The sequence below is a fragment of the Lonchura striata genome, chromosome 24 (genome assembly GCF_046129695.1).
Source record: "Lonchura striata isolate bLonStr1 chromosome 24, bLonStr1.mat, whole genome shotgun sequence".
In the NCBI taxonomy this organism is placed as follows: Eukaryota; Metazoa; Chordata; class Aves; order Passeriformes; family Estrildidae; genus Lonchura; species Lonchura striata.
In genome coordinates, this window is record NC_134626.1 from 5,083,910 (window position 1) to 5,110,422 (window position 26,513).

At 39.7% G+C, this 26,513-nt stretch overlaps 1 protein-coding gene across 1 annotated transcript; it reads right to left on the reverse strand.

The window, feature by feature from the left end:
• Positions 1-10,414: 10,414 nt before the first annotated feature.
• Positions 10,415-23,713, reverse strand: PDPN (podoplanin). Its single transcript, XM_021542027.3, has 7 exons — positions 23,584-23,713; positions 23,393-23,494; positions 12,529-12,614; positions 11,988-12,081; positions 11,711-11,749; positions 11,261-11,366; positions 10,415-10,663 (listed from the first exon to the last, which is right to left on the reverse strand). The coding sequence occupies exons 2-7, from the start codon at positions 23,460-23,462 to the stop codon at positions 10,657-10,659; spliced, it is 402 nt and encodes a 133-aa protein (XP_021397702.1). The 5' UTR covers positions 23,463-23,494; positions 23,584-23,713; the 3' UTR covers positions 10,415-10,656.
• Between the last annotated feature and the right edge of the window lie 2,800 nt (positions 23,714-26,513).

Here is a 26,513-nt window from a genome sequence, read left to right on the forward strand (position 1 = left end):
TGACGTGCGGGGAGGCCGCGGGCAGGGCCCGCGCGGGACCCCCGGAGCGCTGCCCGCCCCTCGTCTCCATCGTCCTCATCGGCTTCATCCTCATCCTTAACAGCCCCTGCCCGCCCCTCGTCTTCATCGGCTTCATCGGCTTCATCCTATCCTTAACAGCCCCTGCCCGCCCCTCGTCTTCATCGGCTTCATCCCCATCCTTAACAGCCCCTGCCCGCCCCTCGTCTTCATCGTCCTCATCGGCTTCATCCTCATCCTTAACAGCCCCTGCCTGCCCCTCGTCTTCATCGCCTTCATCCTCATCCTTAACAGCCCCTTCCTGCCCCTCGTCTTCATCGGCTTCATCCTCATCCTTAACAGCCCCTTCCCGCCCCTCGTCTCCATCGTCCTCATCGTCTTCGTCCTCATCGTTAACAGTCCCTTCCTGCCCCTCATCTTCGTCTTCATTGTCCTCATCAGCTTCATACTCAACAGTCCCTTCCTGCCCTTCCTGCCCTTCATCCCCAGAGCCCCTTCCTGCACTTCGTCCTCATCGTCTTCATTGGCTCTATCCTCATCCCCATCAGTGCCTTCCTGCCCCTCATCTTCATCGTCCTCATCAGCTTCTTCCTCATCCTTAATAGTCCCTTCCTACCCTTCATCCCCCTCATCCCCAGAGCCCCTTCCTGCGCTTCATCTTCATTATCCTCATCCGCTTTATCCTCATCTCCAGAGTCTCTTCCTGCCCTTCATCTCCTTCTTCCCCCTCATCAACTTTGTTGTTCTCATCCTCCTCATCCCCAACAGCCTCTTCCTGCCCTTCATCCCCCTCATCGCACTCATCCCCAACCTCCAAGGGGTTCCATCAACTTCATCATCCTCATTCCCCTTGTCATCCTCATCCCTAATTCCCCCTTCTTGCCCCTCATCATCTTCATCACCCTCATTGCTCTCATCCCCAGCAGCCTCTTCCTGCCCTTCATCACCTTCATCCCCAACATCCCCTTTTGCCTTCATCCTCTACATTGCCTTCATGCCCAACATCCACAAGAGCCCCTTCATCACCTTCATTCCATTTGTTCCCCTCATCACCTTCTTTCCATTCATTCCCTTCACCCCCTTCCTCCCCTTCATCACCTTCATTCTTATATTCCTTTCTCCCCCTTCATCCCCAGCACTGCCTTCCTCCCATACATACTCTTCATCCCCTTTATCCCTTTTCACCCTCTTTACCCCTTTATCCCCTCCACCCACTCCATCCCCTGAGCCCCCCTTAGATCACACCACATGCCCCAGCCACCTCCATCCACCGCCCTCTGCCAGACAAGCAACAGCTTCTCCAAGCTCTTTGTTGGAACCCATTTGTGCTGTACACAAATTGTACTGTTCCATCTAAACCAAGTTTTTTATTCTGCTATTTCTGAGCAGGTACCTGAGAGGAAAAAAACCCCTCCACAATCACCTGCTGGGAGATGTCTCTATTTGTACTGCGGCACATAACAGTGTGTCTGCCCTTAATTTCTCTCTCCCCAGAATGTTCTATTCATAATGCAGTCAAAGATGTATTCGTCACAGGTTAGGACTGTATTTTACTTGGAATTGTTAAGAATTTGCCATTTTCCCAGAGGAAAATCCCTGATTTAAATCCATAGGACATTAATACAGTTACAGAGAATAATAAGTTCAGAAATGTTCTATATTTATTTGATTATGTACATCAATGAGTAACATTAAAACTGTCAGTGAGGCTGGGCACAAAAAGTACTCAGGACAGAGGAATCCCATTCCATTCCATGAAGCTGATTTCCTCAGCAAGTAGCCAAGCAAATCACCTGTCTGCCCACTCTTACCAAAACACAGCTTTTTTAAAACAATCCACCCTATTACCAAGAAACAGCTACAAACATAACCTTTCATACATCTGGAATACAGACACTGCCAGGGAATTTGAACACCTCTGCAGTGATGCAGTGGCAAGCAACAGAAGACTAAAAAATAACAGGACAACAGTGATTTTTCCACCTGGAACACTCAAGATGCATTTATATTACAAAATGTTTTGTAGGTACACCATAATCAGTTTTGAAACCTCTAATTTTAGAAATAAGAAAACCTCAAGTAGGTTTAAACTACTTTGACTTATTAGACAAAATTAATTCCAATTTAGCTGTATCAACATTTAATTTTATAAGTAAGTAGACTAGTTACACCTGTGTAAGTTACGAGGTTATTTTAAGAAAAATCAGGGCTCCCATTTAACATGTTAGAGCCCTTTATCTGTAACAGAAAAATTTAAAACTTAGAACAAATTACCTACCCAACTAGCTAGAATATGAACCTTTCTACCTTCAAGATTAAGTATAAAAATTATCACAAATAACAGAAATTATAGCTTTTCTCCAAATGTATGTAGAAGTCATCCCCACATTTATACTGAGAATATCTACCATCTGGTGGTGTTCCAGGGAATCTGCACTTTCAATTTACATTTTCAGTTTTCAGAGAAGCCTACAAATCTTTATTTGATTAAAGTTCTGAACATTTAATTGTTTGTGTTCTGAATACATCAATATTTCTGCTGCTGTGCTCTCTAAAATGATGAACAAGCTTTTCTGGTTACTTGGAGGTGTGTAAGCACATAAAAGAGACAAATACTAGCAAAAACCTTTTTGTAAATCTTGGGCTTCTGGCTGAATATATTCAGAGTGACTGAAAAGGAGACTCGTGGGTTAGAGAGAATTATCTTCTTGTGTGTGAAAATCTTATTGAGCCATAGCAGGAAAAAACATTTCTAGAAAAGAATTTTTAAATCAGAAGTCCTCAAGTAGCCTTGAAAGTAGGTGGACTCCAGTGATACCAGTATGGCCAGTTTTTCTCTTGTTAAATGGGACAAGGTCTCTTTTATCTTAACTTTCTGTGCTCTTCTGCTTTGTCCTTATAAACATAGAAGAAAATGTGCTGCATGTTATGGCTCTGGGAAAGACTGAGCTGTTTGGGTAACTGGTTATTAATAGCTCTGAATTTAAGCAATATTACCATCTTTTTCTACAAGTGTAGTTTTTGAAAATAGACAATCGACTGAACCGCTCAGATATTTTGGGAAGTTGTTCTCAAAATGCCCTGGGGAATGGGACTTTAAAGACTCGAGCATTAAGTATTCCTGCTGCTCTCTCTTTCTTCATTTAGATGTGCCCCTCTAACCTCAAGGTCCTTCACAGCCCTCATCTCTGCTTTCTCCAGCCTGCACCACTAGCAGGTTTTGTTATAAACATCTAACTTTTCAAAGCTTAAAGCAATATCCAAGCTTTCACACTACTCAAATGTCCCTTGGTTTGGTTGTCACTCATCTGTCACATTGTACAAAAGTTCCTCACCTGCTGCCCCAAAAGTGCTGCTTTTCCCACAGCTATGGAGGGGTCTCTTTTCAGAACCACTTTATGGAATTGGTCATAGGTCATACCTAGTTAGTCTTACATATTTGGGTTCAATATCCTGCTCCAAAGGGCTTTCCCACAACTCCCATTTGACTGACTTCAGCAAAAGGGTAACCAGGATATCTGATGGGACAGGAGAGGGGTGTTAAGACAGTTATGTTGATTTATTCCCTCTTAATCATAGGTTGTGATCCCAAGGCTTTTACCCAGTTTCACACAAGAGATGACTCCTGTCCAAAATTGATCATTGCCCTCTCCAGAATGTGACAGCTGCTGAGATCTTCAGTCCAGCAGGTAAATTTTGTAGGACTTGATAGAATGGGTTGGATTGGAATTTAAGGATTATCCAGTTCTACCCTGCTGCCATGGTCAGGGACACCTTCCACTATCTCAAGTTGCTCCAAGCCCTGTCCAGCCTGGCCTTGGACACTTCCAGGGATGGGGCAGCTGTACTAAGATGGACTTAGTATCCGTTTCCTGCATACTACTCACACTAACTGGCTAAAATTCATGTGTACAGATTACACCAACAGTGTCACAGGGCTAAAGACAAAGTTCACTAAAAAGTAAATTTATCAATGACATCGGATAATCTCCATTGCAAACTGGAGCAGATATTTTAGGACTGTCTCTATAAATTGATTTGAACACTACAGTATTGGGTCCAGAAAATTGATGCCCATGAGTTTCTTAGCTGAATTAATCACTTAAATTTACTTAATATAGAAATATTTATGTTGAGAGAATATGTTGGTGATACTCAATGGAAGGAAGAACATGTAAGAATCATTTTCAGCTCTTGGTTGTACTGCCTACTAGTTGTGTAGTGACAGGCTGGCTCAGAGGATGAAAATAGCACCAGGAAAGGAGAAAGCATCTCACTGCCTGCACTCCTGCTTCTTCCAACTTCCAGCAGCTGGATCAACCAGAACCACTGAGATGCTGTACAGATGGTGTAAGCAAACCATGAGTAACCAATATGCAGCTTTTGTTTTGTTGGAAGCATTTTAAAAATGAAACCAGTAGGAGGCAATTCATAAGAATCTGAAGCTTTTCTGTTATGAACAAGCTCATCCTTCCTGTTAAAATGCCATCTGTAATTCCCACCACTAGCTGGGGCTCAGGTACAGCTTACTGAGTGTGCAGTTTTTGTGCATCTACATCAGCCTGCAGTGAGGAGTCTTTAATTTTAATATTCTGCTCATGCATTTCTTTACCCATTTGTTTTTGTCAGGCGTATGAAATCTGAAGTCATTCTTACAGCTCTTGCTCACTTTCTGCATGAAATGCAAGCATGGTTTACCTTCTCAATAATTCTATTGCGACTTTCCTCTCAATCAAACATGCTTACTGTGTTAGTAAGTTCAGTATTGATCATGACAAAATGAACTAGAATTCATCAGGAAAATTGTTTTCAAGGAGAAGCTTCATAGTTATGAATTAAATATTTTTTAACTTCAGCCCTTCCAGGTTTAAATGAAGAAGTGACAAGCTTTGCCTCCCTCTGAGAGGTGATTAACAATAATGTATGCTTACATGATCTCATTAATATTTTGTCTGTTACAAAAACTCAGATCTTAGTTCCAGGAGTAGTTTCCTCAGGCTAAGTCCAGGTCTGGATCAGAGGGAACTTTGAACAGCAACTTAAATCAATAAATTCTTCTACTACTTTATAACAGGCAGCCTGTAAAAGTGAGCTGTGCTTTTTATATGCAACTTGCCTGTAAGGGCTGGCTTTTAGGTCAAAATCTGTTGTACCACCTATATGTAAACCTTTGTCTAAGTGGTGAGAAGTGGACTTTTCTCAGTTCTCTTTGTCTAAACAGTTTGTAGGGTTGTAGGCAGGAAAACAGCTCTGGACTGTCCCTTATTTCTCAGCAAATTGCCTCAGTGCCTGATGTACAGGAGAGGGCATTCCTTCAAGAAGGAAGCTGGAATGTACTACACTGTGCTCAGTTATTGCTGCTTATCCAACTCCTGGGGGGTTTATTCCTGTGGTGGATAGGAAATGAGGAAGAGCTGACATTCCTATCTCTTTTCCCTTGAGCACACCTGCTGAACCTGTTAATTCCTTCCCTGTTTCCTGCATAGGATGAATCAAATGTCATGAGGCAAAATAACCACAGGACTCAAAGGAATGTGTTATTTGGTTCATAAAGGCAGGAAATGGAGTTGCTTCCCAGCTCAAATGAGACATACAGTACTAATTTCCTAAGACAAACACCATTACATTTAAAATTGTCTTGTTAGAAAATATTTGGTCATTCTGGAAAGAAGAATGGAGTATTTTAATAAAGATTTAGGTTCATCCACTTCTAGTCAATGACTAAATTCAGTTACTGGTCATTATTGCCTTCAAGCTGTTACCAGCAATTGTAAGAAAGATTACTCAAAGGGCTTGTGTAGTGCAATGAAATCCATGTTCTTAGAACATCGATAGCTTCCAGTTCTGCACAGGAGAAAGAAGCCCCAGGGTTCTCTGCGTAATAGGACAGATTTCACTTCAACAGGACCATCTTCCCCTTAAAACCCAGCTTTTTTACATGGCTGTTACTGGACTTGTTGCTGTGTTCCATCCGCATCACTCTTACTGCCTTTCCAACTGGAAAATAAGGTTGTAACCTTTTTAAGATTTTTTCATTTCCTTGATGCAAGTTTATCTGAGTACTGATGTGGGTTAACATCTGAAGTAGCCCTACAGGCTGGCAAGTCCATTGGCAAGTCCAGTTTTATCTGAAGCTGGAAATATGAACAAAAATTAAATTTTAGTGAAGACCAAGTGTTGCAGTTCTCTACTTTCACTTATCCTTCCACTTTCCTCTTTTTTTGTGCATGTCACTCTTTGGTTTTGGTTCTGAACTCTCAATAATCACTCATCCTTGCCAACTGCCTCCTGGAGACAGAACACAGCTTTGAAAATGCATGGAATGGGCAGCAATCCTTTGCCTGCTAAGCAATTTGCCAGTCAAGAATTTACCAGAGTCTGAAAATCTGACTTCTCAAGCCTGGAAGAGCTGAACAAGCTCCATGATTGAATGAGGGTCTTTGTGTTGCAGCCCAACTGTTTGTTGCAGAGCAGGGGGAGCTGTGGGTTTGGTCTGATGCCTAAATCCACAAGGCCTGGACAAAGACACATGGCCAGTCTGATGCTCAGTTTATTTATCCATAAATACCTCCATGCTGCAGCTGTGAAAAGTGTACAAAGCATTAATTCAGCCTTCTCATTATGGCACCTGGTGTCAAGTTACAGATCCCATGTTACCTTCTGCATCCATCAGGAGTTGTCAAACAAAAAAAAAAAAATGCTGGGGATTTCAATATAATTAATCCTTTAGCTTAAAAAAGCTGTCTGCAGAAGGATGGGTATGGCCAATCTGATGTTTCAGCTGGTGTAACAATATCATCTTAAACCACTTTAGAGTGGTCCAGCAGCATCAACACTGCAGAACTGCAGCCAGTGCCAGAAAAATTAATTTTAGATTGTTCCCCATCAAAAGCAACCCAAGTGCACTTCTGACCTGAATGGTCTTGGAGATTCAGTAAGGTGCATTTTTCCTCTGTATCCTTTGTTCCTGTCTTATGGAAAAGAATATTCAGGATGGTGTTACCATAAAATGTAATGGAACTTCTCTTCATTGGAACTAATATGAAGCTGTGACAGGACTAATGTTTTAATGTTTAAAGTTTCCTGGGTTGGTGGCTTTTCTCTTACCTGTGTTATAACCTTTGGCAAGTCACTTCATCTGGCAGTCCTTGCCATCCGCCTGTGAACAATGCATCTGTGCTTTTGAGTTTGAACTCTTTACAGAGGTGTTAATGTGCAGAGTGTCCTCAGTCTTTAATAAAATAAGATGTGGTCAAGATAATTGCAACAGCATACTGCAGTGCTCCTAAAATAATAAGCAATTGCTGCATGTTTTAATTGGTATTTAATTATAAAATGAACACTTCTTTCATTTACAGGAGTAAGTCAATCTTCATAATTCTTCTGGTGCACACTTTTTTATTGCTGGTTTTATTGAATCAATTCTTCTGACATTTTCTGTTCTTACAGGAGAAACACGCCTTAAATGAACTCTTGTAAGAATTGCTGTATTGATGTCCAGAACTATTATAAATATTGATGTATCAAGTCACTGCTTTCATAGTTACTACTGCTGTGTATCTTCCCCACAGACACAAATGCAAGGGGACAACTATGTTTATGATATTTTTTAGTGACATCTGGCATTCTCACAGGAAGCCTGGTGCCTGCTTGTCTGTTCGGGGGAGCCGCATTCATGACTCAAAGCCAAGCTGCAAAAGGGAACATTATTGTTACTAACTCTAAAGGAATGAATGTGATCAGGAGTGAGGGCTTTAAGCTAAAAGCAAGTGTTGATTTATTGAGTGTTGTTCCCTGTGAATAAAAGTCAAGCTTGGCCAGCTGGTGAAAGTATGGAGCTGTTGTTTCCTCGTGTGTTCTCATGCATAGGAAGTCTCCTGACCTTGGCCTTGGTGGTACCAATCACTCATTTCAGCTCACAGAAGGATTTGTCCTGGGACAATGTGCTCTTTGACTTCTCACAAAGCAGAAAAAGTCTCATCTTCCGCAGAAAAAGTCTCATCTTCCACAGAAATTCTACCAAAAAACCTGCATAGCTTGTGTTCAGCCCACCTTTGAGCTCCTGAACTAGTAATGGGAGGTTGGATAAGGTGACAGCTCAGTCACAGAAGGCTGCAGTAGATTCATGTGAAATACAAACCTCTGTGTGCATCTTTAGTCTGCATTTTAAAACGTTTGTATCATGAAATTACAATTTAATTAAATTAAGGATCAGTAACACATAGATACGTAACAAATGTGCAAGATTTTAATGAATTTTCCATTGTTTCTTGAGGTTTGCTTGAAGCTGACTGGGATGTTCTGCACTTGAGATTTCTAGGCAGCAAGGTGTATGAATCATCAGAATATTGAATGTATCAGTGCAGCAGCAGTTGTTGGATTTTCAAAGAGATATCTGCTGGTTCTTTGGAGTCCTTGGTTTCTTTAGCCATAACAGAGTATCCTGGACTCCAACTGATAATCAGAAGGAAATTATCTTCATGTCTTTGTTGGTCAGATTTAATACAGCACAATATTTAGTACTGAGTCTCCAGTGCTGGAAGCCCCCTAAATGTTTCAATGGAGTGTGGGCCATTTGGTCAAGATTTAAAAAACTTGCCTAAAAAAAAGGGGTGGGCTATAAAGACACAGTTAAGACCAAAAAAAAAAATAAGTAGTTGTACCATGAAGTTAAAATGGCTTCTGGAGCAGGAACAAAGCACAGTGTCCTTGAGCGGAATGCTGCCTGTTCAACTGTTCTGTCCATGATCCAGGGAAACTCAGAAACTCAGAAAACCAGAAAGGTTCTCTGCTATACATTTTTCAAATGGGAGGCTTGTTACTAGTGGTGGCATAGGAAAGGTTTCCTCATTTTGGTATTTGCAAATCAGCAGTGACTGAGCTGATGCAGAAGAAACTGGTGACATCTGTGCTATTCCCTTCAGTGGGTGAATAATTCATAGTTCCATATGCCATGCATTTGAGCAGGCATCAGAGCACCTCATGGGGTATTTCCTAGTACAGATAAGAAATTGTTAAATTGAGGCTAACAGAATTAATATTCTTTTGCTGCAAGAAGAAAAAAACTGTAATTTTCCTGCTTTCATATAAATTAACAGCAAGATAAATATTAGGCTTACTCCTTGGTCATAGGCTGAGAGTCTCATCACATCAGCTCCAGAACTAACTAAAGACTTCTGAATTAGTTTTCTCTCATATGTTTAGTTTTCAATTATAATTTCATTTATCAGTGTCAAATGAGTTGGTTGTAGACATTACATTGATAAAACAAGTAGCAAAATAAGTCAGGAAAATTCAAGGAAGTGTAAGACATTTTACTGGTTTTTTTTGAAGAAAACAAGAACAATTATTGTAAAATAATACAGTTTATATTTTGATTTTTATTTCCAAAGCTTGTATTGATATGATAGTTCAAGGCACATGAAAGAAACAGAAAAGAAAACACAGATAAGCTGACAAATTTAGCAATGGATGACGATATAGATTATCATGATTTTTACACCAAACACTGAAGTGTCATAACATTTAGGAAACCTGATGCACTGCAGTCACTTGACATGCAAAGCCTTTGCTCTGAGCTCTGTACATTCAGGTTGTGCTGCTCTAAATATGCCCCAGAAAAGCTGCAGACTCCAAAGCTGCATCACACCTCAGTGACACATTCTGACCTGGTGTTGCACGTGTTGCCAAACAAATCAAATGTACGCTTAGAAAATGGGACAGGCATAAAAAAAAGCTGTGGTGTACACTAATTCAAAAGCTTCTACACGTCAGCTCTAAAGTGACCCATCAAAACTGGGTATTTTCCAAGCACCCCTTAATTCAGGATGTGTATTTCAATTCCTGTATGTCTCTGCAACAAGAGAAGACAGGAATTCCTGATGCCATAGTCAGACGAGAAAGCTTTCAGTTGGTAGATCAGTTCCAGCCAGACCTACCATATTTTGCCACTAAATAACATAAATATCAAGAGCAGAAAAAATGTATCAGCAGTGGAAAGATTTTAGCTTCCTATATCCAGTATTTTCCTACTTTGTAAATAACTGGTTCTCACTGAAGCTAATTCGTCCTTTTTGATACATTGTGTGGTAGATAAACAGGCCAGGAGCACTTAACCAGCTAAAACCACCTTTTTTTGTTGCTGTTTTAAAAGAATACATATAATGTAATGTGAAATCATCTTTGGTAGCATTTAAAACCCAAGCATATAATACCTGCAAATCACATTTCAGATGTACATCCCTTACTCCAGTTTTTTGGGTTTGTTTGTTTGTTTGTTTGTTTGTTTGTTTGTTTGTTTGTTTTGGGGGGGGGGTTGGGTGTTTTTTTTGTTTGGTTGGTTTGGTTTTTTTTTGGTTGTTTTTTTTTTTTTTTTTTTTTTTAACTGCAAAATCGTTTTCTTCTAGTAAAATTCTGGTTAGTAAAAAATCCTATTAAATGTTCCATGCTCTGTGCAAGGAGGGGTGTGAGGGTGGTCCTTAAAGTTGTGTGGTATCCCCACAGATCTGAAATTCTTTGACTATATTTTCCATGGATCATCTTCTCACACAAATACAGGAATAGTCTTTAGTTTGTATGAAATAAGAAGCACTTGTGTTTTCCAGCATGGAATGGCATGGATGCTTGTTTCAACAGTATTTAAGGCCTGAAAAACAAAAAGCAGAGATTTTATTGTTCATCATTACCCAAATGTAAGATACATTATCCTTTTTTTTCTCCTTCTCTTCATCTTTTCTATCACCTCTTTATTTCTCTTCCTAGTTCCTATTTGTCTTTCTCCTGGTGCACAGTATCTGCTCAATTTCCTGAGGTTTTCTTACTCCTTCAGAGTCTGTAAAACTCTTTAGATTTGTGTGTCACTAAAAATAAGGTAGAGATCTCTCCCTAATGTTCACATGCTATCCACTACTTCTGGAACTTACTCCTCTCATACTTCCTAGTGAATGACTCTGTTCCCCAGAGTAATCCCAGCCCCAAGCATCTGAAATTATAACACAGGTGTCTTATAATGTGCACACATTCTAACACGTGTGCACACTGTCTGGGAAGATCTTCTGGAGCACATGAGAGCATGCAGACACCATACCACATTGGCAGCTCTTGCTGAGCCTGTCTAAGGCACTGTATAACAGGAAAATATATTGTTTTTGTCAAAATAGAAACTTCCCAGGTGATTTCTGTGACCCTGCTCAGAGGAAGATGCTTGAAGGAAAAGCCTGATGAGCAATTTACTTACGAGTACCTGCCTGACATCTTCCTTACAACTGTAATTATTATTCCTGCAAGGATTCCAACTGCAACAATGATTCCAATAATTATTCCAAGCAGTGCAATTGTTCCCAGACCACCTGAAAGAAGAAAATTGGAATGTTAGTGTGTATCTCATGGAGACCATTGATAAGAGGCTACTGATAGACCTAGTGCTGTTCTGCTGCTCCTTGGGGAAATTTCTTACTGTCTTGTGAATTCTAAAGTAGGTTTGGATGTTCAGCAGGCTGCAAGCATGCCTTTGGGCTGATGGGCACCATATGGATGTGGATATGGAGACAGGGATCAGGTGAAGCAGGGAAAGCAGCTCAGGGAGCAGGTTGTGCCTCCCCTGGAGCTTTTATTGGATGGCATGGGCACAGGAAGGGGAATTGCCTGGCAGCTACTCTTCTCCCTTGTTTTTATAAGCAAATCTTTTTAATACCTTCATCAGTTGTCTCTGGTTCCCCACTCCGTTCCCCACCTGTAAATCCAGAAAGACAATAATTACTCCCTCAGCTTTGTACAGAGTGTTGCCTTCCAATTTGAAAGGCTATATCCAAGGAAAACTTTTCTTGACTTTGTCACAATGGCTTGAGCTTGTTCTTTTGATAGAAAGTGAGTAAATGAAGTTTGAGAGAGTATTTGAGATTTCCAGATATTGTTTAGTGGATGGCAGTATAACTTTGATATGTAAAAATAGAAATTAAAGGGATTTTTACCATCAACACTTTCTGTGTTAACTTCATAGGCAGTAGCATTTTCACTTTCTTCATCCACGATGAAGGTACTTTCTGTCGTCTTCATTTCTCCAAACTGCAAGAGATTTGTTACATGGTGTAATCTTGTGGGAAATGACAAGAATTGAGGGGGAAAGAGGGAGAAAAAATCCCTTAGTACATCCAGTCTACATGTGTAAAGTAACATTTAAATTTCTTGGTTTGTCAGGTGTGAATGCTTTTTTAGCTGTCACCTCTCATGTTTGACATGCATACAGTGACCAAACAAACCAAGATAAGCTGATTTGTCTTCCCAGCTAGAGGATTTCCACATCAGATCTCTTGGTAGGACTGCAAAAGGTGTAGAAGTGTAGAAAGCTGCAGAATTTTGCAGACCTGCCTTTTTTTCAGTGGGTTTTTGTAAAGTAGTTTTGAGTTTAGTTTCACTGAAACTGTTTGAGAGATCCTGAATTGGAAGAGGTGGGAAGTGTCAGTGAATAAGAAGGTAGCATAAAGGATCTTTTATTTAGCATTATATACTCACTATTGTTGGAAATTCTTCATATTCTGTGTCATTTCTGTCTCTGAAATCAATTGTTGCACTTTCTTCTCCTTCTAGAACTGAGCTTGCTGAATAAAATTTTAGAAAATTAGTCAGGATTTTACTTGGTAGTAACATGTTCTGGCTCTTCTGACACATAAACTTTTGAAAACATGACCTCTGTGGGATGTTCTGTCTCCCTGCCCTTGCCCACATGGAAATGGGAAATTATTTATTTGGAATAAGCTTGAATTCTGTTATACTCTTGTCCAAAGCAGTAGGACAAAAAGCTGAACTACCCATCACTTAACTCTGGTACAACCTTGAAACATACTGGTTATGAATATTTTGTCCAAGAAATATTTTCTTTTTTATTAAGAAAATTTTCTCCCAAGTGGAAGATTCCAGATTTCAAGCTAAACATTAGCTTATGTATTGGGATAGATTCCTTCAAGCATCTTCCATTTTCTAAAATAGTAAAAGATTTCTCCCATTTTTCTGTTCAGCCCCAGCTGCAATCTTTCTTCATCAATACTTATGGGTACAGCTATAGTTTTGAAATATTCCTACACAAATCAGTCTCGAGGCTTTCCTAGAGCTGCAAACCTTAGTTGCCATAACTTGAATTTTTAGATAACAATGTAAGACTTGGTTTTGGTGGGATTTTTTTGTTTTTTGTTTGGTTAGTTGGTTGGTTGGTTGGTTTTGGGGTTTTTTTTGGTTGGTGGGGGTTTTGTTTGTTTGTTTGTTTGCTTTAATTCTAGACCCCTAGTTCATCTGTACTCTTTGATAAAATGGATATTTAGATTTTGGTCCACACAATGCTGTTAATTTATAAATACAGCCAGAATTCATCAGTAGGGAAATGAGCTGGAATAAGGTAGAACAGGAAATATAGAACAGTGTGGAGATAACTGCAGTACCAAGAATGTGCTGAAGACCTAACTATCATTTAATCCAATTTCATGCTGATTCATAAACCTGTGACGGGCAGAGTGTGATGTTAATGTGGTGTGAGAGCTCCTGGGAGTTTGTAATTCCTGGTGATTACAAAGCCAGGTGAGGCTGCTTGTCCTGCTGCTGCCTGGGGCATAAAGGTCCTGCTAATTCCAGATACCAGTGCTGAAACTAAAGAAAATATCTAATAGTACATGTCCTGAGCAAGCACTTGAGGCAAAAAAAAACACTGAAAACTTTTCCTGGAGTCAAATTTTGCATCTTACTTCTATTTATCAAACCAACTAGATCAGAAGAAGGACAACTCTTGACAGCTCTCTTAAAAAATTAAAATTACTGTATCATTTGAATATCTTAGGTATGAGAAATAGTCACAACCTCTTTGTTTTATTGAATTGTAACACTGTTTCTACTAATGACACAATTTATTTAGTGATCTAAAAGCATTCTCATCTCCTCTGCATATGAAGTTGGACAATTTCTGAATTGTTAGATTGATTCCAAATGCTTTTTATGGAAAACTTTACTACTCCTAAATGCATTCTACTTGTTTTATAAATGATATGGAGGCAAGTAAACAGCTTTTATTCTGTAACTGAAATTAGAAAGGATGGGGATTTTTCTTGAAAGCAGCCAAAAAATTAATATAAAATGTAGAATCTCTTCAGATTAGCTGTGCAGATATCACTCAGAAATAGTTTTTCTTTAATTGTCAGTTCCATTTAAATTTTGTTCATTTTTACCTGTCCCTTTTAATATAAACATGTTATTTCAAATAAAAAAGTCAATATTTAATTTTAAAATTGGTAAAAAAAATAATGTACTGGCAGCTTAGAGAAAATTTTTCAAGCAGAAGATGAATGATTTGCCATTGAGAAAAATAACTCCTGGCTTTGCTTGAAACTCTCATTTGAATTCTACTGGAAACTTGCAAATATTATTCCTTTAGTTCAAAAACTGTTTTCTGAACCAAACTAGAAAATTTTTATCCATCTCAACCAATATAAGACTGAGAGATTTGTCCCATTACTAAGACACCAAACACTGAACTAAACTTAGATTTCTAATTCCATGTTTATTGAACTAAAGAGAATTTTATATTTCTGTGTCCTTATAAACCTGAATACAGATACAGTTTCTATTTAGAAGCCAAATGGTGTGTGCAGGTAGTTCTTTAGGCTGTCATAGATGAAGAAACTTTATTCATGTTATGCCAACATGAGGCCAAATATAGTGGCTAATAAAGCCAGTCAGTCTTCCAGAAATCACTTTATAATCCATGGAAAAACTAAAACAGGGGAAAATCAGAGTTCCAAATTAGATGCTAAAAATAATGGTTTGGTCATTTTTGATTGAAATACCCCAGATATTGTTGAAGTAGCATAAAAGGGGCTGATCTTTTGTGGTATATTTAGACACTCTCTAAGTATCAGTGCCTGCAGCACTATTTTATAATCATATTTTTTGCTTCTTAAACAATATCTTTAAAATACAATACTGTGATGTACAATCACAGCTACATAAAGTGTGAACAAAGAAATAGCAATAGAACTCAGTAGCACAAATGTGTATGGATCAGTTCACCTTGCAATCCCAGTCAGAACTGAAGAAACATCCTTTATTCACTAGTTGAAAATAAGCACAGATGGAGAAAACCAATTACTAGAGGAAAATCCCCAGTAGAAGGTGAAATAAATTTTGTGTGTTAACAACAAGCAGCTTATTGGGAGAAGCTGCTTATACTCCTGGCATGGCAGTAACTTTCAGCCCTGAAAATAGCCTGATGGTGAAGGCAGGAAAGGAAAGCATGTCACACAGCAAAGGTGTAGAAAATTAATGAATGTCACAAAGAAACATAAAATAATTTTTCTCTGTGTGATGCCTGTTGCAGATTCTTGGCCATGGGTGGCATGTAGAAAACCTATTTCAGTGCCTTTGCCCTGTCAGAACTGTGATTGACAAAAGGAGGTGACCCAGATTAATCTTGCCTAATTTTAGGTTCTTAATAAAGGCACCTAAATAAAGTGTCTACTTGCCCTTATCTTCTTTTATAGTCTCTAGGGGAAAATAAATACCTCTAAAGATAATTCAGCTCACTTGAGATTTGGGTCATCCTTAGTAGTGCTGCCTTTCCTTAATTGCAAAGGGAAATTGGAATGTGGCTTCCCTATGAACTGCCCAAGGCTCTGACTGATCTGGTCTGGTTTCTGTCAATCTGAAGTTCTTGTCCCAGCCTTGTTCAAGCTGAGATTCTCTGTCTGATGCAGAAAAATCCCTGGACTCTATTTCCAGGTTCATTTTAGACTGGCAGTGGAGGGGGCTGGCTGGTGGTTAGTGGTTATTTCTGTGGGTAATACCAAACTATTACCCACAGAAAGAGTGGGAGGCATTTCATTCTCAGTGTTCTGCATTTGTAGGAAGCAACACTGCCTGCTAGACAGCTCTATGTCAGAGAAAGTCATAATGAAGTTAAATATTGAAATGGAATTGGGAGACACTACTGGACTTTAAGCTTCTTCCACTGTACCCAGTACAAGGCTCAGCACCAGTGACATCAAAGGGGATGTAAATGGGATTGAAGGGGTGTGTGCTTGTGTCATTTCTTGGTTTCATCTGATGTGGGCCAAATGTAGCAAGAGTCAGGGTTGAATGGTGCTTCTGCATGTGTTCTTAATATTATCTTAGAGGAGGTTGTAAATAAAAACATTGCCTCACAGTGCTGGCACTGTCTCCAAGGAGCCTCCTCTGTTTGCAGCTATATGTTGCTGCAGATGTGAATTAATCATTGCATCCCTTTCTGCCAAAATTCCAGCTGGGAGCCCTTTCAGTTCAAAGTCCCAGCTGCTCTCAGGGTGCAGCTTCTCACACCAGGACAAAATTTGATGTCTTTAAAAGCTTAATACTACTTTGAAAACCTCCTATGCTTAACCATCCCATGACCCACTTAGGGGAAGCTGAGCTCACTACTTCCACGCACAGAGTGACAATTTACTAGAGAAACCTCTCAGAGCTGCTTTCAAAGCACAGTGGTTGTGTTGGAAAGGAGAGGGAGTTGTAAAACTGTTGTTCATTAGCATTTCTTTCAGGTATCTCCAAAACCAACAAAGATACTTCTGAAGATGAAAAATGTTGTAGGATCTTGCTTCTTTCCTTGCATAAACCTAAATAAACCCAAACACTAGGTGGGTAAAGGCAGTTGTAGGCCTATATTTTAGCTTAGTCCTTGAAATAGTAGGCCATCAAAATAGAATGTTTCCATTTCTGGTAAGAGACCAGGAGAAAAAAATGGCAAACCTTAAAGGATTCCCTCTAGCAGGAAATGTAATAATCCTTTGCTCAGTGCCCTCTGCTTCTGCACACAAAAAACAAACAAAAAAAACCCCAACAAAACAAAACAAAACAAAAACAACCAAAACCAAACCAAACCAAAAATCCAAAACAAAAAAAAAAAACAGCTTCAGTTATTTATAAATAACAGCTAAAGATATTAGCTAGCAGACAGTTTAGCAGGATGGGACACTTTGGACATATCACTTTTCTGTTGGAGATGTAGCAGAGCAAACATCTGCAGCTGACTGATGGTTTTCAGTATCTGCTTCCGGAATTTCAACAGACCAAGTGGTGTTGTTTGAAAGACTGTGTATGGATGTGTGTGTTGGCCATCCTGTTTTGACTGCATTTTATTCAGCATTTATGTCCTGATACAGGAATTCCCTTTCTGCAGAAGTATCCTTCACTTAAATACCTTAATTTGATTGTGAGCAAACAGAGTCTTAATCAGTATCTCATTATTGGAATTGGTTCTGTTGTAGTTCAATGAAAACTTCTATTCATGGTGGTAAAGGTTTAACAAAAATGCAGGATTTGCAAGGGATCTGCCCTTTAAATACAGCAGCTCTGTAATTTTCAAAAGCAGTTTTGTCTGTGATTTGGCTTCATCCTCAATTTAAGTATATTCCAGACTCATGTCCAAAACCTATAACAGTAGCTTAATTTTGTATGAGAATAGTTTTCCATTATTTTTATACTTTTGGATTTTTTTTTTTTTTAAGTACACAGGTGTCTCTTTGGTTGTGAAATCATTCAACACTGCCAAATCCAAGCCACAAAATTTTTGTACTTTGAAAATGCAAGGGCTTGAAGAATATAATATAATAAATTCTGGGATTTGAATTTTGCATCTTGAATTTTTGGAAAGTTACAATTTTCAAACTTCAGAAAAGTAGGGAAGTTTGTTAATGAGAACTGAAATTCTCATTTGTGCCTGGGGCTCCTGCAAAGTCTATCTGCTGTATCTGGAGAGCTCTGTGTCCTTGGCCTGTTTGGGGCCACAACATTGGCATTTCTTTCTCTGTTCATTCTTTCTGGAAGCTGCAGTAATCTGTCATGTCATTAAAAATCCCCTGGTGTGTGTTTAAGTGCCTAGACTGTGGTTCAAGAGAAAGTATGTACTGTGTAACTCCTGAAGTGCTTTCTGCAGTTACAAAGACTGACAGCTTTGCTATATATAACAAAGCAAGGTGGGTGACAGAATAGCAGAAACTTTGGAAAGTATCTGCCAGTTGGGAAAATGGTCATGAAGTACAAGGAAAGATTTAGCTCAGCCTTATTTAGAATATGACTGACTTTGGTCAGGTATTCCATGTAGCTTGTGATGACAATGCTTTGCTGAACTGTCAGAAACATTTCCTTTGGTCACCACACCCTGCTACAGATGGGTTTTATTGCCGGGGCTGGCTTAGCCAAAGGAACAAAGCCAGAGTTTAAATCGACAGTGCCAAAGTGGCAAAGAACCACTCGGCTGCTCCTCAAGTAATTCACATGTCTTCTGAATGTTACAAATACAGAAAAGCAAACCAAAATGTAATTTAACGGGGCAGATACAGAAGAGCAACTGCTCTTCAAGTGCTTGGTGTGTGCAATGACCCCCAGCCAGAGCCACAAAACAAAGCCAGGAGAGGAAAAGCTGCAAACTTCCTAAGCTTTGTCTTATATACAGTGAAATCAGCCACAGAACTGTGGGCACTAGGAAGGAAATTACAAACTCCATTACAGGATATTCCTTTAAAATATTCCTTGCAGTGAGTAGTCCAAATTTATGCTTTTAATAATGTTGCTGTGCCAACATCTGCTTTCTTGTCTACTAAGTACTAACCTCACACTTGTTATCCCATGAAAACAGGATAAAATTACTTTCTTATCAAGATTTGCTGCCCCGTGACCCCGCTCCCCTGTTTGCAGTTTTATAAGAGTTTAATTGTTTCCTCTACACAGTGAGGGATGGAACAACAAGGTAGGATTTGTGATCAAGGTGTAAATGTCTCTTGTATCTTACTGCAAAGTGGCAGAGTCACAGAACTTTCAGTCTTTTGCTGTGTGGCTGACTAGGAAGAAGAGTTGCAACCAAGACAAAGAAAAAATACAAAACTTGGTGTAAGGCATCAGCAAACCGAGCAGATGTGCAGCACGAAGCAGACATCTGCTTACAAATACTGGGAGATGTAAATGCAAATGAAAGGAATTAAAAAATGACCTCTAATGCAGTAATAAACTAATCTTTTCCCTAAATGACTTCCTTCTGTGGACTCTGAAGCTACAGCCATGTGCCCTTTCACAGCTGCCTTGCTGTAGATTACTAATCTTTTGTATCTGCAAGCAGAATGTTCCTCAACTCCTTTGTTTGAAATACTCATGCCAGACACTGAACTGGAAACTCTTAGGTGTTAATTCTGTTCACACAGTGATTTTTGACTACCTACTTTCTATTGCCATGCAGCAGGCAAGTTCCCTGCAAATGTGTTTAGTCTGAGTTTTATACTCCACTAACAATAGGCTAATGTTTGGATGGGTTTCATAGTCATAAAAACATTTTAATATGGGTTTGGATTTAAGTGTGTCCCTGTTACAGATTTAGTAGCATCTCAAGCTCTCCTGACAGAGTACATGCTTGCATGAAAATGGTGCTGCTGGAACAGCTGAATTGTGCCCTCACCGAGGATTATTCTGATGCAGTCTGTGCTGGATGTTGCAGTGTTTGTAATCAACAAGTACAAGGATGGAAAAAACATGAGGAAGTCATAAAGCAACATGAGAATGTGCTCAGCATCAGCTTCTAGGTCCTTTGAGAGTTTTTGGCCAAGCTTCTGAGATGGAGAGTTGGAAATCAATAGTGCATTTGTCTCTTATTTTTCCTCATTTGTTTCTCTTTAGCACATCCCAGCATACCTATACTCCCAATCCCACATCTTTTTCTGAAACTCTGTGTAACAAATTGTGCACTGCAGAGCTCTGAGCTTTGCTGTGGGATTAATCCCCATGGAGGGGATGGTCTGCACACACACAAATCAGAGGGGCCCTTTGAGAGCATCTGGGAGGCTGCGAGTGGCAGGATCTGGCAGCATTTGGGTTCATCCTGTAGTCCCTGACCACATCCAGACAAAAAGCAAACAAACCAACAAAATAAACGTGCCACTGAGCCAGCCCCTGTGCCCGAGCTGGGCCACCAGCAGCAGCGGGAATTTCTGTGGTCCTTGTGTGGCTCACCTCAAGTGACACATGGAGAAACACCACACGGTCCTGCTGGAGCCTCACAGCCTGAAAACCTTCCTGCACTGCCTCATTATCTGCCTAAACCCTCTCCAGGTTCTTTGCTGCTTTGGGGTTTTTTGCTCTTTTTAAATTTTTTTTTTTTTGCAGATGATTTACACGTCCTTGATCTGAGGTAAATGCACAGATTCAGTAGAAACTACTGAATTGCAGGAGCTGGGAATCTGGCCTCTCCGCTTCCAGTTTTAGTGTGCAGCCTGAGTCAATGAAAGGTCCACTTGTAAGCCCTTAAATATGACTCTTTTCTTTGTTTGTGAAGCTACAGATTCAAAAACTAACTGTTGGAATACAGATGTGCAAACCTCTCTGCTTGCCCAGCTGAGGAGAAATCTAATTATATTTGTTCTCTGCTGTCTTCCACAAATATACTGAAAAATTCAGATACACTAACTTGCATACCTACTAACTGAGATTCAGCAAGATGATTTTCTCCATTCTGTGATATCATTTTGGGTATTGGACATGTAGAGTTAGATTTATATGGTGAAGAGGCACATATGGGACTTGTGTAAGAGTACTCATCATTCTTCATGCAGGATGAAAGGTTGTGCAGTGCTTATTTAGAAGAAAGCTGGGTCCCTTTTGAGTCAAATGTGACTGTTCCATTTGCTTTTACATTTTGTTTACCACCAGCAGTTACAGAGTTTGATTTTCAAAAGGCTTTAGAGTTGCCTGATTTTATTGTTTAGTTTTGCCACTGAAATACTGACAGAGTTTGGGTAAATCAGTACTCTTTTCTTGTGGTTGTTTCAATTCTCTTTGTTATGATTTTGAAAAGCAGAAAACTTTTTAGTCTTTCATAGCTGATTGTAAACTTCAATGTCCTTTCTTATGATATAAACACTTTTTATCTGAATTATCCTGGCCATATTCTTACTTTCGGTCCAAACCAAATGTAACATGACCTAGTATAAACCTGCCTTGCATAAGGAAATACAATCTAATATTTGCCTCTAGGTAAGATCAGGCACATGGACAATTGATACAGACCAAGTGACATGTGGTATCTTGTTAAACAGTCATGTTAAATTTTGTTCATGTTATGTGACAGCCAACAGAGTAAACTCCTTCCCTGCAATGATACAGCACCATGGGAAAGGTTTGGAATCAGGAAATGTGTTGCCTCTGCAAGGCACTGGTTTGGATGCCTCTTGAGGCCAACTTCCATCTCAGCTCCTTTGATCTGATTCTGTGTGAAGATTTGCCTGAGTTTTGACATGCTGAACAAGATCAGCAGGGCCAAAATGTAGCTGCTAATATGATAATTAATATTATTAATAATTGTAATAATAGCAATGATAATAATTATTATTTTGGAAATTGGAAAGATGCTTCTTGCGGGAAACAAAGCTGCTTTTCTCCATTTGGTCTCAGTCCATAACCTGGAGTGCCCAACCATAAGAAAAGAGTAGCTGCAGGTTTATTTATGGCCTTTTCTAGGTTAAGGGGTGTCAGATAGAGACGTTTTTCCTCTAAAACCCCCAAGCCACACTGTGTTCCCCAGAGGTTCATGTAGCTGGATAAAGCCACTCCACCAAGCACTGTACAAGTCAAGCCTTCCCCATCTCCCTCTCAGCCAGCAGAGATTGATAAAAGTGGCATTGTCATTTCAGGTCTGTTCTAACTTGTAATTGCTGATGATTATCAGTAAACAGCAGTGATAGACACAAAATACTTATGACTTATTTTATCTGGAGTTTATTTTCCTGGTGTACCCTTTGGAAGCTATCCTAAACAACTGGCTCCATGTGGAGAAAAAGTCACAAACCCTAAACAGACACAGAAAACCTTACATGCTGTAAATTGCATTCTTGATCCAGCTCTGGAGTTCAGTGCAAACTGTGCAGTTAATAAAGTAGACGGTAATATTCTTATATTCTTATTCTTAAAGCAGAAAATATATTTTTTTATGACTAGTAGAGTTTCAGCCTGAGCATTGCTGGACTCTTCTCAGAGTTGAGAGAAAATATGCTTAAAAACTTCTCAAAAGCCTGAGGATGAAAGACCTTTTAACATGTAATTCTGGTATCTTAGATTGCTTAAGGTAATTCTATAAAGTAGTGGTGGTTTTGCCTCATTTCTATTGGCTTTAAACTTCGGTACACTTAATATAAATGCTTTTTAAGAACAAGTTGGCTGTGTAAACCTAGAAAACAACTTTTGCGACTTGCCTAATATCTGTTGCTTTTAGTTTTTCTGTGAAATTTTGAAGCACAACTCCAAATTTCAGCCTCACATCCTGACATACAGAACACCATTAGAAGCTTCAAGTCAACACACGCAGTGTGTGTGTGAATGCAGCTCCATTCTTTCCAGCAGGATGACACTAATTGTCAGCAGGTCATTTTTTCAGTTTGGGTCCCCAAATCTAATCCTGATGAGCAGATCTGTGCTTTTGAAGAGCAGTGGGCTGAGTTTGCAGTTACTGTGTTCAGAGCACTGGTATGAAACTAAGCTGCTGCTTGGAGCATGTTCCATGGCCATGGAACATGTAAACCATGTAAACCATGCTGCCTCTTGGCCAATTCATTCACATGAGTCAAATACTACTCGGAAAGACTGAGTTTCAAAATGACATTTCTGGAATCAAGTACTGGTCAGGGTAATTCTGATTTACTGTTAACAAATCAGACTCCAATCCTTTAGCTGTAGAAAGACTTAAATGTCTATTTGACCTAAAAGTCTATATTGTATCTTTCTTATAAAATTCAAAATACATAACTTCAGATATTAATATTTTTGGTACATAGCACTTTTCATATCTGTCTTTGGCACTAATTCCCCCTGGTTTATTTTCCCTCATTGTATATAAATATTTCTTATGACTAAATTAGACTCAACAAAGCCCTGCAGAAAGCTCAAATTCTAAGAGTCTGAAATGCCTCTAAGCACAGAAGTTAAACTCCTGAATGAACAGATTTACAAGTTACTTTCACGGAGCCATACCCCTAATTTAATTTTTAAACTAAATCATTGCTTGCAGAGCCCTCTGTGTGTGTTCCAGTGAGACTGGAGCTGTTTCCAAGGGCTGTGCAGGGAATACCTCCCCTGCCTGCCCCTACCCCTCTCCCTCCCATACAGACACACAGAAAATTCTTTCCTAATGCAGTCAAACTCAGCCCATCGAAAACTTTTACTGCTTCTTTCCAGATCACAGCTGTAGTAGATGCCCTGTTGCAGCTTAAGAATTTCAAAGAAAGTTTTACAAACAGGTCAGAGTAACTATGTAACCCATGAGAGAGCGCAGAAACTGTTAAATTACAGGAAATGACTGGGAATAACTGTAACCAAACTTTCCCCTTACCTTCTTGAGCAAGTGCTACAAAAGGCAGGCTCCCGAGGACGAAGATGAAGAATGGAACTTTTATAAACATATTTGATCTGCTCAGGGAGTCGCTTTCCAATCCTGAAAACAGATGGATTCAAATTTAGATTATTTTCTGTAGAAGTAGTGGAGAATTGCGATGATAAAAAGAAATCACTGCAAAAAAATACTTTGGTATTCCAAATATTCCTCTAGGTACTGTAATGTAAAGAGAGGAGGTTTTCTCAGATGATAACTGAGCAGTTAAAGAAAACTGAGTGGAGTCAGAATTATTTTCTTTAGCCAAGGGATGGGAGCAGCCTAAGGTGGTCCTCAATGAGCAGCCAGGCCCGCCCTCCCCACGCTGTTTGGTCAGGACTAAAGTTATGATCTCAGCTCAGATTTAAAGTTACAGGACCTGTTGTGGCTTTCAGAAGACTTTTATTTAGCAAAGGGGGAAAAGGAATTTAGGCAAAATGAGGTGTTCATTCCCTCCCTTCTGCAAACTGTCTTTAAAAAAAATCCTTTTTTTTTTTTTTTTTTTTTTAACTAAGGACACTTTTCTTGTTATTTCCAGCAGTGAACTGATGTTTTTCAGTTCAAAGTGAGCCCCCATGTTTATCTAAGCAAGTGTGGTACTGAATGTGCATTTAGGGATACTGAAATAGTTTTTAGGACAGGCTATTTAATTCTGCAGTAAATACTGCCTGAATTTTCCTGTGTGTCTGTGTCTCTCAGCTTGTGTCCTCAAGTGACATCCTGGCTGTGCTCGACCACTTCTCTCTGCCCGCAGTCAGAGAGCCAACACCACCCTGCAGAGAGAGGATTTCTCCTTTTCTTGTGCAGTATGAGGAGTGCAGCCCCTACAACAGTCTGTGCAAGACTTGTTTCTGTTTCCCTGTGTGTTTCTGGGCACCAGCTTTGCAGGGCAGGAGGGTGAGGTTGGATACCCCACCATGTGTGAGAGACACCTCTGCTCGCAGAATGGCTGAGGCACGAGCTGGGGCTGAGCAGGGCTTGGGGAGCAATGATTCCTATCAATCCTTTTCTGAATTTTGCCTCACCTTGAGCAAGGGATAATCTACTGAGTTACATATATTTAAGAGTGCAGTGAGTTTTAACCAGGGCTTATGTGTGAGCTAAGTGTCCCAGTGACAGAGCTGGGTGAGGAAATGTGGGACCTTCTCCCCCAGCTTCTGCAGGGCCAGGACACCAGGCTCCAGCACAGCAGCAGCATAGATTTGCTTCCTTTCTGCCCACAGCTGTAGGATAAGCTCTGCCAGAGGAGATTTGTGGCAGAGGTTTTGTCTTTTTCTAAACACACACACAAGCCCTACCCAGACAACCAAACAAAAAAAGAAAACCCTAAGCCAGGACTGGAATGTGAGTCAGAACTGTCATTAAAGACCCCACAACTCTTGGTGCTATAAAGGCCCAAAACAAGCAGTTTTGTAAACATAAAGCAGTGATATAAAAAGGGCTGCACATGGGGAATGCAACACCTTCCATAGGGATTTTCTTTCCTTCTGGAAGTGATAGGTGCCAAAGGAATTTGTCAGCTATCAATTATGGTGCTATAATTGTGTTATTTGTGATGAAAAGGAGTGTAGGATGAGAACAGTTGGTGCCAATGCAAAGAAACAACAGGCAATATTGGCTGATTGTCTTCAGGAAAATAGCAAAATAAATATTGCCATGTACTGCCACTAAATTTCAACATCTTAAAATCTGGGATTAATTATTTCTTGATAACTCTGCTTCAACTTGATTTAAAAGAATGTTTGCTTATTGGGGAAATGTTCCTCATAGGAAACTGAAGCTTGCTAGGGGAGTGTGTCCATTTTAATGGACCTTATTTTGAAAGACTGAAACAAATTCTTTTTTACCTTATCAGAATGGAATGTTTGGAATTCTGTATGTACCTTCAGAACAAAAAATTAATGCAGTACACCATGAAAGACAAACCAGAACAAACAGTGACTTTTAAATGTTAACATATTCTCATCAAGAATGAAAAGAAGGGATTTTTAGAATTCCATTCAATTTTCAAAACTATTCAGAAGACCTTTTGCTTTTATGATTATTCATATAAACAATTTTGTCTCATGTTTAGGAATAAGTCTTTCTAAAGGAGAAGCTTTTTGCTGATTTATATAAATTCTTGCTTTAAACTGTGCTGTATTCTGGGTATAGAGTTAAGGCACTTGAGCTTTCAGGAACTGGAGATATCCAGGTTCCAGTGGTTACTCCAACACTTTTATTATTCTTCCTAATAAGGAAGAATTTCTTCTATATGAACCTATTTCTCCTGCTCCAGCCTGTTCCTGAAAGGAAAATTCCCTAGATAAATTTATTGAACTATAAAGAATTTAATGAAATCATCTTCTATCATTGTATCATAGTGCAACAAAGAGCATGTGTGCCCACAACAAAACGTGCCTACAGATGAAAAAGAAGTTAGAGCAAAAGCTAGAAATGTCTTAGTAATTTTCATCTCGGGATGGAATTGTTCCTGAAGGACAGCAGGGGCAGGAACTTGCCTCCATGGGGACAACATGTTGCCATGCAAGGAGATTAAGGCTGGGAGACACTGCTGAGCCCTCTGATTGAAAACATCAACAAAATTGTTTCAGAGGAGCCAATATACCCTTGGGAGAGAGGATGGATCCGAGGAGATGAGAGAGCAGTTTTCCTCAGAGCTGTACCAGATTAAGGGGGTTTAATGAAACCTTGGATCACTGGTTTGTAATTCTGTCAAGCCAATAGGTTCTGTGACAATAGAGGAGTTATGTACAGGTTCTGATTTAACAATTCATCTGCATTTTAAACAACACCTGGTCCTGTGCCTGTGTCAGAACAGGAATGAGCACATACCTGAGTGTGTGTGTGCTGCCTGCAGTGGATCTGCACATGTGCTCAAATGCTGCCATGAAATGCAGGTTAGGTCTACGCAGGGATGTTGTAATTTGGTCTGGGTGTGTTATGACAAATCCCACAAATTGCCAGGATATGAGTGCATGGGTCACTCTTTCTTTTTTTTTTTTTTTTTTTTTGCCAGGCAGGTCTGTGTTTTCAATTGCTGTGGTTTAGAGGAGGAGGTGGAAAGGGTCTCGAGTACACT

Bases quoted from the DNA above. Each gene is read 5' to 3' on its own strand.
- PDPN (XM_021542027.3), bottom strand. From the start codon at position 23,462: ATGTTTATAAAAGTTCCATTCTTCATCTTCGTCCTCGGGAGCCTGCCT. The intron at 12,082-12,528 runs GTGAGTATATAA...AATCTCTTGCAG, and splicing joins ATGAAGAATTTCCAACAATA to TTTGGAGAAATGAAGACGAC. The intron at 11,367-11,710 runs GTATTAAAAAGA...TTCTTCTTTCAG, and splicing joins ACCAGAGACAACTGATGAAG to GTGGTCTGGGAACAATTGCA.